Source organism: Nematolebias whitei, chromosome 8 (genome assembly GCF_014905685.2).
Source record: "Nematolebias whitei isolate Nwh7 chromosome 8, NemWhi1, whole genome shotgun sequence".
Classification (NCBI taxonomy): domain Eukaryota; kingdom Metazoa; phylum Chordata; class Actinopteri; order Cyprinodontiformes; family Rivulidae; genus Nematolebias; species Nematolebias whitei.
The window spans coordinates 29,949,485-29,961,896 of record NC_056505.1 but is presented as its reverse complement, the minus strand read 5'-3'; the positions used below and the strand labels follow the sequence as shown (position 1 = coordinate 29,961,896).

The 12,412-nt window shown below is 41.1% G+C and overlaps 1 protein-coding gene across 1 annotated transcript; it reads left to right on the top strand.

Moving 5' to 3' along the window:
- Positions 1-3,055: 3,055 nt before the first annotated feature.
- Positions 3,056-11,753, top strand: ccdc92 (coiled-coil domain containing 92). Its single transcript, XM_037680577.1, has 4 exons — positions 3,056-3,097; positions 7,679-7,849; positions 7,973-8,014; positions 10,848-11,753. The coding sequence occupies exons 2-4, from the start codon at positions 7,714-7,716 to the stop codon at positions 11,654-11,656; spliced, it is 987 nt and encodes a 328-aa protein (XP_037536505.1). The 5' UTR covers positions 3,056-3,097; positions 7,679-7,713; the 3' UTR covers positions 11,657-11,753.
- Positions 11,754-12,412: the final 659 nt, after the last annotated feature.

Here is a 12,412-nt window from a genome sequence, read left to right as displayed (position 1 = left end):
TTTTAGCCCATTTTGTGAACAGATATCAAAGCATATAGATGTTGGATTTTTTCTGGTTAAACCAGAAGATGATGTCCTTGATTTCTAAGAATTTAACATTTTGATCAATCAGATTTATTTCACATCTCATCGGTGCCTAAAAAGCAATAATCCTGGAATTACAAGGGCACTTTTGAATCTCCTTCACGTGAATCATGCTTCATTTTTCTTTGCATTGTAAGCTTGTTTTAATTGATTTGACTTGAGCTTGATTTAGATGATGCACCTAGGTACTGTGTTCACAAAAACTAGCTTTAAATGTTCTTAAGCCTGTGCAGAAATGCCTCCAACGAGACATTAATGCCTTAACACTGCTTTACTGAGAGTTAATGATTACTGCTTTGTACATTTCTGTCTACATGGCAATATTTTTCAGAGCTCTTTAAATCTTTGGATTGGATCTGTGGATTTCAGACAGAGCAAACACATCTACCCCCCACCCCCCAAACATAGGAGGATCTGTGGTGAAAGTAGTCTCCAGTTACAAATACTTGGGTTTGCACCTGAATGACAACCTCAGCTGGAGCAACAACACCACCAGCCTGATCAAGAAAGCTCATCAGAGACTCTACTTCCTCAGGCGGCTGAGGCGAGCTGGTCTGGGAAGCTCAGTCCTCACCTCCTTCTACAGGTGTGCAGTGAAGAGCATCCTGTGCTCCAGCATCAACGTGTGGCATGGAGGCTGCACAGCTGCAGAAAGAAAAGCTTTGCAGAGAGTGGTGAAGGCTGCACAGAAATCTGTTGGAGTCGGTCTCCCCACCATCACAGACATCTACACCTCCAGATGCAGGAAGAGGGCCACCTGCATCATGAAGGACCCCACTCACCCAGCCCACACAGTTTTCGCACCGCTCCTCTCAGACAGGACATTGAGGAGCATTAAATGTAGAACAAATAGACTGAGGAACAGCTTCTACCCTGAAGCTGTTAGACTCATGAATTTCTAACCTGGATAATCACTGTAATGCCACTTTAACTGGTGATATGTGACTTATCTGTGCTGCTGATTATCCATGCTGCTGATCTCATGCTGCTGATTATCTCATGCTGCTGTATTCATTCATACCTATCTGCTCACCACAGACTCATGTCCGTGCTGCTGTTGTTATGCCATATTATTTTACATTATTAGGGTTTAGCTTATATCTTAGATCTTTTAGCGTACCATTTGGCGTTTGTTTAGTGGAGATCTTAGTGTATATTTTAGAGCCTTATATACTGTTGCTTTTTATACTTTATATTTTTGCTATTTTGGGGTGTAACTGGGACCCTGGGTACATAATTTTGTTCCACCTCATGTACCCCATGATGGAAATGACAATAAAATTTACTTGAACTTGATCTTTTCATATGCCACCAAAAAAGGACCAAAATCCTAAAATATTCAAGTTCAAGTTCAAGTAAATTTTATTGCCATTACCTTCTCATGTGGTACATGAGGTGGGATGAAATAATGTACACAGGGTCCCAATTACACCCACAAATATCAAAATATAAAGTATAAAAAACAATAAATAAGGATCTAAGCTATAGACTAAGATATATGCTAAAAGAAATACAAAACGATACGCTAAAAGATCTAAGATCCATGAAACACTAATAATGCAAAACAATACAGCGTAACACAGCAGCCCGAACATGAGTCTGTGCTGAGCTGATGGGTATGAATGAATACAGCAGCATGAAAAGTTATTTTACATATCGTTATTTTACTTTTAGAAGAATGCTAAATTGTTTACACAATTGCTGTAACAATTGCACAGTTTTCTTTTGAATTCATTGCTGACATCAACCCCACCATCTCATTTCTCAATGTGACTCTGAGTACTGAGAGATGCAGAATTGGACTGGAAAATTGTGGTGTAAAAATATATATTTACACACATACACAATGTAAAAAAAAAAAAAAAAAACTCAGAAGACCAACACTTCCCTCTGCTGTTGAGATTTTGGCCAACAGTTTTCAATCCGAGATAAATTTGGTAGGCACAAATTAAATAAAACCTGCATTGCAATGTATCAACTTCACCGCTAGATGGCGGACGCGTTTCTCAGCAGAGCGCTGCACAGAATCTGTTGCTATGGTTACGACGCTTATCACCGCACAACGGTAGCACATTCAAGACGAAAACTAACGACACACGCACAGTTCATACCATTTAAGGTACCTAAACGTTTTATCTTTAATACAACCACCGGTTTGTTAAAGTTTAAACTGTAAATAATAGTATATGTGCAGAATGATTATATCTGGATGTTTTTAGGTTTAGGCCAGGCGGTTTGTGATGTACTCCCATGATGCATCGCTTTATTTTGTCTAGTAGCTCAGGGAGATGATAGACAGACACCCTCCGCTCTCCACCGACAGAGAGGAGCCCCTCAGCATCACCAATATGCCCCGCAAGGTGGAATGAGCTTGGCCGAGGCTAAAACGAGAATTTACTACATTTTACGAGCTATTCACCCGCTGTGTCCATAGCTCCAAGGTAAGCTGCTGGATAATGTTAACGTCCGGTTGCTGCGTCTTTAGCCACCAAGCTAGCCCACTTCAAAAAGCGTCATAGCGTAATTCACTTGTGAGAGCAGAAAATTCTATTTAGCGAGGGTTGAAAACGTGGTTATTGAGGTGAAAATGGTTTCCAGCCGCTACTTTTGCGTGTTTTTGATTGTCTGCGTTAGTTCGGCATGTTCGAGAAACGATCTGATTGACTTTAGCGACATTTAACTCCTAAAATTGTTGTGTTCTCCGGTCGTAAATAATGGGGCAGCGGTTCGTTTGTGCGCAGTGCTGCAACACACCTGAATCTGGCGTGACACTAAAGTTGTTTACAGCGCCAGGGAGACTGTTGTTTCACAGTCTGCGGTGTATTTGGCGCACAGTTCGCTGACCGTTTTGGCTTTGCGGGGTTAGAAGAGGAGCTTTTTTTTGTTTGCGGCTCCTGAAAGTGGACAGCTCCTCCCCGGGCAGCAGCAGCACACCACCCTGACCCCACACTGCACATCCTGCATTACACCACAGGCTTTAAAATCCCTCACCTGCAGCGCTCACCAGACCCAGGTTTGATTAATAATGTCTTGCTTGATTAAAAAAAGAAGGTCAAGCTTATCTGCCATAGTAAGTTTACAATGTCTCTTCAGAATAATAAAGCTCAGCAGCTTCTGTCAAATTTATTTGGGGCTGCTGTCCGCAATGCAGGTGCTGAAGTGTAAAGATCCTGCCAGCTAACCTCTCTGTTTACATCCTGAAAGAACGGCACATATTATGTGTAATTGTCAACCTTTAGTTGTTAGTGGTTTATCATGATGTTTGAGCATGTGTCTGTGTGTGCGTCTGCCTATGATCAAAATAGTCTCATGAACCACAGGACGAGTTCTATTGAAACTTTCAGAAAGTAATCTCTGGATGTAACTCATACAGCTCATTATTTTTTGGAGGCAACCCAGTTGAAGATGATCGCAACATCCACCTGACCTTCAGAACACAAAAATGCCTAAAGCTCAGTCAGTTTTACAGATACTGAGTGATATCGTTGTAGTGCTAACAAACTGAACAAGGTTTGTTTAAAATGTTGCCGTTAACTATTTTGAAGTAATAGCAAACAAGCTCATGAACCGTTGGACAGGTTTTAACTGGATAATTTGGGGGAAATAATCATTAGATTTACCTCCACACATGATTAACTTTCAGATCAAACCTGATTCAAATGGCCTAAGAGAATACAAAAAAAAAAGTTATAATTCAGTCAGTTTGACAGATATTAGGTTATAATGTGGTGTGGTAGTAGCTGAGGGTGATTCACTACTTAAGAAACATCATTGCTTAAAACTTTAACCTTAACTGTGTAGGTAAACTCAGTTAACGTAATATCTCATGCACTAGACTGATTTTATTGAAACTTTTCGAAAGTAATTGTTGGATGTATGCATACAACTCGATAACCTTTGAAGTTGGTCCAATTAAATATGGCTGCCAAAGCTAATCAACATTAGCTGAGACAAAAACAGTTGTAATTCAGTCAGTTTAACAGACACCGAGCTAAAATTTGATGTGATCATAGCTAGTGTTGTTCACAAAACATACTCTTAATACTCATATCACCTGTGATTGAGTGTGTTTTATTTGTTTGTTTTTTGTTTGTTTTCTGTTTTGTGGATGTGACAAATGCTTGCAACGCCATCATTTCTCAAGTAATGAGAAACAAAATGATCTTGGTCTAAACATTTGGCATGACAGGTGGCGGGTGATATGCATTCCTTCATAGAAGGCGAGATCTTAATTGATCTTGTTGTTGCCTGGATTAGGAAGAGTTATTTGTGTCAGAGAGTTTGTTAAATATATCCGGCCACACATTTACAGAAAACCTGTAAGGAAATGCATGTGGTGTTCAGATGTAACATGGACAGTTTTGTGAGCTTCATTTAAGAAAGTTACTGTTAAAATCTTGTTGTTGTGGCTCAGGTTGGCAGCTATGTTCTAACTTTTCATGCTGCTGTTCTTCATTGATTATTTATATAGTCTGAATGGGAATTACTGATGGTGTGTTAAGAAAGAACAATAATAAAAGGGGACCCAGCTATGACAATACTAAATGTTATTCTAGAGTCAGGTCCTCTGGGCAGGTTCTTCTTTAATGAAGCGTTTTGTCCTTTGTCTAAGATTTCTTCAGTCAGATCAAAGACAAAATGTTTCAACAAAGAACCCGCCCAGAGGACCTGACTCTTGTTAGATTTATCTACCTGGACTATTGAGCATGCATCAGGACTAACTTACTGTTTCTCCTGAATTTCCTAAATTACTCATCACTTCCATGCTACAGAAGGTTTTTAATGCATGTTGTGTGAGGTTATGTCTTTGCCAGTGGAAAGCTTTCTGAGCTATTCTAGGAGCGGGCTGGAATGAGAGATATGCTTGCAGCAGGGTTTACCGGAAGGACTCCACATTACTCATCAATAATAGATTAAACCCTCAGTCTTTATGACACACGACTGGCCGGATTTGTTCAGACCACTTACCGTTTTGGTAATAACGCACTTTCAGTTTTCTTCTTTAAGGTATAAAAGATACACTTTGAACTGAAACCAAGGAGCATGTCCAGCCTGGTGTCACGGGATGCATTATTCATGTAAGCGAGCTGATGATGTAAGGGTGAGACGCTCTGGGATGTTTTATTGAAGCACACTTACATATGCACAGAGACGTTCTCTCCACTGTAGAGGAGTGTCTTGCATGGATCAATATCCTGTCGTCCCATCCTCTGATATTAGTGTCTGACAGAAAGTGACGAATGTTGGACTGCTTTTCTTTTTAATTATGGCTTTGTGAAGGAGACAAGGACAACCAGTGAAAAGAGAGGGAGGAGGGAGGTGTGGTGTGTCAGGGAAGAAAGCAGTTTGTTTTATATACATGACTTGTAGTAACGTTTTAGGTTTTAGTGCCTTTCTTACTATTTACACAGAACTTTATGGTTATTTGTGCTAATCGCGTTTGCATGAACCACTATGAACGTTTGTAAACTGGATGTTAAGTCAACAACCGTCCACTTTGGTCCTAGCTGCATTTGAACTAGTTGCTGGTTCATCAGTTCCTTTTATTTTTAAACTGTGGTCGATCAAAGAGCTATCTACTCGTAAGATTGTTTCTAACTTTTTTTTTTTGCACAGAACTCTCCTTTAAAAATGGCTACATTTTAAATCAAGAACCATTTCTGCATTTGGTTCTTATTGAAGAGCTAAATGTTCTTTGTTATTATCATTACAACTATCTTCATGATACTCCACAATGGAAATAATAAATTCAATTCAGTTTATTTATATAGTGCCAAATCACAACAAAGTTGTCTCAGGGCACTTTACAGGAACATTCACATACATAAAAGACAGTTAGTATTGGCAGACAAGTTGAATCTTGGCTTTGTTGCAGTTTCCCATCCTGAGCAAGCACAGTGGCAACAGTGGAAAGAAAAAACTCCCTTTTAACAGGAAGAAACCTCCAGCAGAACCAGGCTCAGGACAAGCGGCCATCTGCTTTGACTGGCTGGTTGAAAGGACAGGAAGGAGAGACAGACGAACACAGAATGGTCGGTCCAGGTATAGATCCAGGTGTATCTGAAAGAAAAAAAACACGTTAAGGATATAAAAAATAATTACAAACACAAAACAGGTTGAGCAGAGTAAGTAAATACAGCAGCAGAGTGAAAAGTGTGGTCAGTTTGTCCTCCAGCAGTCTAAGCCTATAGCAGCATAACTAATGGACAGCTCAGGAAACTCAAGCTGACCCTAACTATAGGATTTAACAAAAAGGAAAATCTTAAGCCCAGTTCTTAAAACTGGACAATGTGTCAGCCTCACGGACAGAGATTGGAAGTTGGGTCCACAAGAGAGGAATCTGATAACTGAAAGCTCTGCCTCCCATTCTGTTTCTGGAAACTCTAGGAACCACAAGTAAACCTGCAGTCTGAGAGCGAAGTGCTCTGTTAGGAAAATATGGAACATCCATCCATCCATTTTCTTTACCCGCTTATTCCATTTTGGGTCACGGGGGTCACCGATGCCCATGTCCGTCAATCACTGTGCGAGGGGCGGGGCACACCCTGGACGGGTCGCAAGTCCATCACAGGGACACATAGAGACAAACGAGACAAACAAACATTCACTCTCTCACCTAGGGACAATTTAGAGTTACCAATCAGCCTAACATGCATGTTTTTGGACTGTGGGAGGAAACCGGAGTACCCGGAGAAAACCCATGCATGCACTGAGAGAACATGCAAACTCCACCCAGAAAGGCCCCCGGACCGGGGTTTGAACCAAGGACCTGCTCGCTGAGAGGCAGCAGCTCTACCAGTTGCGCCACCTTGCTGCCCAAAATATGGAACAATACTAATAAAAGTAATATAAGATGGAGCTAGGTTGTTGACAGCTTTGTAGGTTAGAAGTAAGATTTTGAATTCTATTCTGGATTTGACAGGGAGCCAATGGAGAGAAACTAAAACTGGAGAGATATGATCTCTCCCAGTAACTCCAGTTAAGACTCTGGCAGCATTTTGGATCAACTGAAGACGTTTTAAAGAAGTATTTGGACACCCAGATAATAAACCATTGCAATAGTCCAGTCTAGACGTGACAAATACATGGACCAGTTTTTTCTGCATCATTTTTAGATAAGATGTTTCTAATTTTAGTGATATTACGCAGGTGGAAGAAGGCAGTTCTAGTAACGTTTTTAATGTGGGGGATAAAAGACAAGTCCTGATCAACAATAACACCAAGATTTTCAATATGAGAACTAGAGGCCAGATTAATGCCATTTAAGGAGGGAGAAAGTCTGAAATATTAATTCCTAAGATGCTCAGGTCCAAAAACCAAAACCTCAGTCTTGTCTGTGTTCAACAGGAGAAAATTTAGGGTCATCCAGGTTTTTTTGTCTTTAAGACATGCTTGTAGTTTAAGTAGCTGATTGGATTCATTGGGTTTCATGATCAAATATAATTGTAATTGTGTATCATCAACATAACAATGAAAATGTATCCCATGCTGTTGAATGACTTTACATAAATCATAACATTCCCACAGATTTATTAGATGATGGCATGAGATCTTGTCTTTCTCATTCCTCCTTGCCTTCTTTGCTCTGTTGCAGTTGCAAGGTTGGTGTTGGTCCAAACATAAACTGCCATGGCATCAGCAAACGTAACATTGGAAAATCAGCTGCACAGTGCCCAGAAGAACCTGCTCTTCCTGCAGCAGGACCATGCTAACACACTGAAGGGGCTCCACGCAGAGATCCGCAGATTACAGCAGCAATGTACAGGTGAGCTCAACCATCTTTACTATGATGCTGCGAGTTAGTCAGTGGGAGGAGTATGCTGTGGGATAGCTGCTCTATTTCACCCTCATCCAACATCTGAGTAACCTCCATCTTTCTTTTTACCAGACCTGACCTACGAGCTCACTGTGAGAAGCTCTGATCCATCAGGTAAGCTCGCTCTCATACTGTCCTACAGTAAAGCCCCAAGCAAAAAACAAAACTCAGCTTTTAGCCGTTTCATAAAGAAACTCGTATGTAAATATGATTCTGACTTTGTGAACGTTTGAAGAAAAACAAAATAACCTTTACAACTTTTTGACCTCCTTCAGCTGGCTGAGCTGTTTGAGGTGTGGGCTAGACTAATAAAAACAAAACTCAGCTTTAGTTTAACGTGAGCTCGGGGAGCACCGTTTCTTGTTCTTATTCTGCAGCGAGACGCATCGGCAAGCAGCTCAAATGAAAACCTTTTACTTTCCACTCGTGCTCTAACTGTGAAAAACTGTTTGGGGGCTTCACAACACTAAAATCACAGACTCAGTACTGAAACTAAGGAAAATGATTGACGCTCAGACTTTTTTGATACAACGGGAAAAAAAAGGTGCCTCGTTAAAATAATTTACAATGCATTTAAAAATATAAACAGCACCACTTAATTAACTTTTATTTAATGTCATATTGACAGCAGTACTGATAAACATTTAATTTAAAAATGTTCAGAAATGGACACAATTCTGTTTTTATTTAAAGAGAAATATTATAGAGAAAAGTCAAATTGATTTTAAAAGGAAAATTATTTTTATATAGATAATAATTATGGAATCTGTTAATGTCGATGAAGTCCTATAAAATCAAACTGCAGTTTTTTTACCAGTTCATTATCAAAATGTTTATTGGTAAAGCTGTAAATAACAGCTTTTGGTTTCATGTCATTATAAGTTAATTTTTGACACATTTGCTACTGAAACAAGCTGCACACACATTTATTATTTCTGTAAGCAAGATGTTCAGTTGAAGTTTACAATAAATGTGATGTATTTTTTACGCTGAATGGTGTTTTTATTTTTGCAAAAGGGTTGTTTGTTCTGAACTTCTGTATCGTCTGAGTTTCATCTAGACAGGTTGACTCTTGACACTTATTTCTAAAAAGTTGTTGATAAATCTGCAGCATTTCATCACTGTTGCTCTTTTTGAACAAGTTTAAGTCACGTCGTTGAGTTTTGCAGCTGATTTATGATTAAGATCTGTCACTGAGTCAACAAAGTTGGGTTCTCTGTACACAACAGCCCACACAGAGTAGACCATGAAATGCGTGGCCTTTCTTTATTTGCAGATATTTTGCCACAAATGGTTTGAGTGGTTTTGTTTAGTCAAAAATAGATCTTACCAATGTTTTCTATGTTGGTTTTAATGTCTATGAGCCATATATAAAGTATCTAGTAGTAAATGTAACTGAGATGTCAATAAATGAGTGTTTGCATGAGTGGGGAGGTCTGCAGCAGAGGGTGGTGCACCACACCATGGGAGTCACTGCTGTTCGCTACACCTCCCCAAGCTCACAGCCAGCTGCTCGTCCTCTCACAGAGCTGTGGTGGAGCAGAATCACACCACTGCTCTGAGTCAGAACCCAGTCACTAAATATAAATTACATTTATTACCAAACTATCTCATCCTGTGTCACTAAACCTGTGAGGATGTTGTGTACACAAGCACTGAAAGTTTTACACCAAAAATCATTGCAGTGGCACCACTGTAAGATACTGGAGAAATATAATTTTGCTTTGACAATATTTTAAATTGTTCTTGTTTAAAATTGACCTTTAAATGCATTAATGTTCTTGTCTCAGAGCTGGTGAGCAGAATGATTTTAAAAGTCAGCAGCTCAGGAGTTGCAACAAGAGGTGCAGTTGATGGAGACTGCAAACCTGTGAAATACATAACATCATCTGGTCAATGTTCCTTCTCATATAAAGGTCCTCATATCTGGAACAGTTTACCATCAGCAATAAAAACACGAACAGACCTTAGTTCCCAGGTGAAACAATGGCTGAAACAAAATCAAATCTGTGAACACTGAGCCCCATGGGGATGGAGGAGCAGGCACGTGTGTGAAGAAACTGTTTAATTCTAATTTAATTACATTTTTATTTTAGCTGTTTTTAAAAAAAAAGCCCAACCAAAGACTAGGTTTACAAATTAGCCTGTGGCTAGAAAACCTTCGTACAAAACAGCAGTTGCTTCGTTCTTATCATGTAGCATTGTTTATTGAACTGTCCTTGATCAAATAAACTTGAACGAACCAACCAACCAACCAACCAACCAACCAACCAACCAACCAACCAACTAACCAACTAACTAACTAACTAACTACCAATGTGTGTCCTGAACAGGCCACTGCGATGTGTTGTGGGCTTTTTGATCAGGATGTTGTGGGTCAGTATGTTGGGACCTCCTCCAGTTATCATGTTATTGTGGGACATCTCAGAGATTGGAGTGCAGGAAATGAGATTATCTGTCACTTCACTAATGCACAGCCTCCAACCTGCTCACTGCAGATCCTCCAGCTGGACCGAAAACATACCACCCCACCACCCCCCACCTTCGGAAAAAGGATATTCATTTTTCCACTTATTTGATTGGAGTGACTTTAGGAAATAAAAAACAAGCAATAAACAGAACACAGTCACTTCCGATGTGTCTTAAGGAGTGGTCTTTTGTTTTTGGCACACAGTACAACATGAGTGTGTTGTCTGTAAGGTGGTGTTACACAGTGAGGTGGGGGCCGCAGTGATGGAGGTCAGATGAGTGCAGTGCTCTTGTTGTCTTTCAGAGCTGTAACGTGAGACTGGAGCTCTGTGCAAATGGATCTCTATAGGACCATACTGTCTGTGTCAGCTGACAGGCTGTCTCTGTTTAATAATGATTAATCCTAATGTGTAGGTCTGTCTCAGTTTTCTTTATCCTGCTTATTAAATCTGCAGTTTTTTATTATTATTATGTTTAGACAGCAGTGAGGAACGATGCAAGGAGCTGCAACGGAGGTGTGAGGAGCTGGAGGTCCAGCTTAAGAAGAAGGAGGAGGAGAACACGGAGCTGCTCAGGGACCTGGAGCAAAAGAATGCTATGATTTCTGTCCTGGAAAACACAATCAAAGAGAGGGAGAAGAAGTATCTGGAAGAGCTGAAGATGAAGAGCCACAAGCTGGCTGTTTTGTCTGGAGAGCTGGAGCAAAGAGCGAGCACCATTGCTTACCTCACCTCACAACTTCATGCCACTAAGAAGAAGCTTTTAGCCGGCAGTTCGTCTGAGGCAAGTCCTAACGTCAGTCCAGTCACTTCCTATAAGCCCACGCCGCCACCGGCTAAGGACAGGCAGCCTGAAACCCCACGTCGTCGCATGAAGAAGAGCCTCTCCCAGCCTCTTCACCCAGAGCTGACTGAGGTGTACCGCCTCGGTCCGGACGGCAGGCGGCTGGTTCTGCGAGAAGCGGTCGATGCCATGCCCGACCCCACACCTTTCCTCCAGGCAGGGAGGGAGTCTCCCGAACCTCAGGTGGTGCGCGAGCGGCCTACGGTCATCCCTCCTATCACCTCAGATCGCTCCCCCATCCCTCTCCTAGGTGCCACAGCCAGTCCCCGTCACAGCCCCGCTCGGGATCGTCAGCACAGGGCTCATGTGGGCGTGGCACACCGCATCCCGCATGGCACCCTCCCCCTCACCCTGCCTCAAGCAGAGCTGGAGACGCTGGCTGTGGACCAGGTCAACGAGGACAAGGTTATCCAGAAGCACTCAGAAGCTGACAGGACAGTTTAACTCTGTAACGCTAACATGCACACACACACACACACACACACATCTAGGAACAGATGCATAAAACTGTAGTTTTTATCAGTACAAATGTGTGAACACAAAAACATAAAAATGTGCATATGCCTTTTTTTGGGGGGGGGGGGGGGTCAGATTCTGAAAGCTGTGCACATCTATGGTTCTGATTTTGTAAATGTTCTCAATGTTCTACATACCGTATGTTTTCACCATTAATGGCTCCAGACCGCCATCTTAAGTCATATGCATGTTAAAACTGGCATAATACGGGTGCAGTGAAAGTACCAGTAAACAAGTGCAATTTTTAAGTTATGGTTCAGTTCTAAATGTCTCATTAACGTCTTCCAACTACTAGAAGAGCTATAATTCTACTAAAATAAATCACTATAATGTTGTCAGTTTAGTTTTGTGTAAATTTAATGTATGAGCTGCATCATTCTCACTGCACAGTCCTGTGTTTTTGTGTGTATGCATTGTTTATGCGTCTGATCCTAGAGTGAGGAGCCTGACCCCACTGTGTAGCCTGCTTTTGACCCAACACTGCAGTATAAACTAATCTCATTTAGTGGTGTTCCACGAGGACTCCTGGTCCACCACAACTACTGCACAGCATGCCAAACGGTTCTTAATCATGTCCCAGTGAGACGTTGTATTATACACATCGGAACTTTTTGCTCAGACTTTCGTTTCATTCTGACGTCTGTGGAGCGAAGAACCAACTCTCAGCCAAATATCTGCATCAGT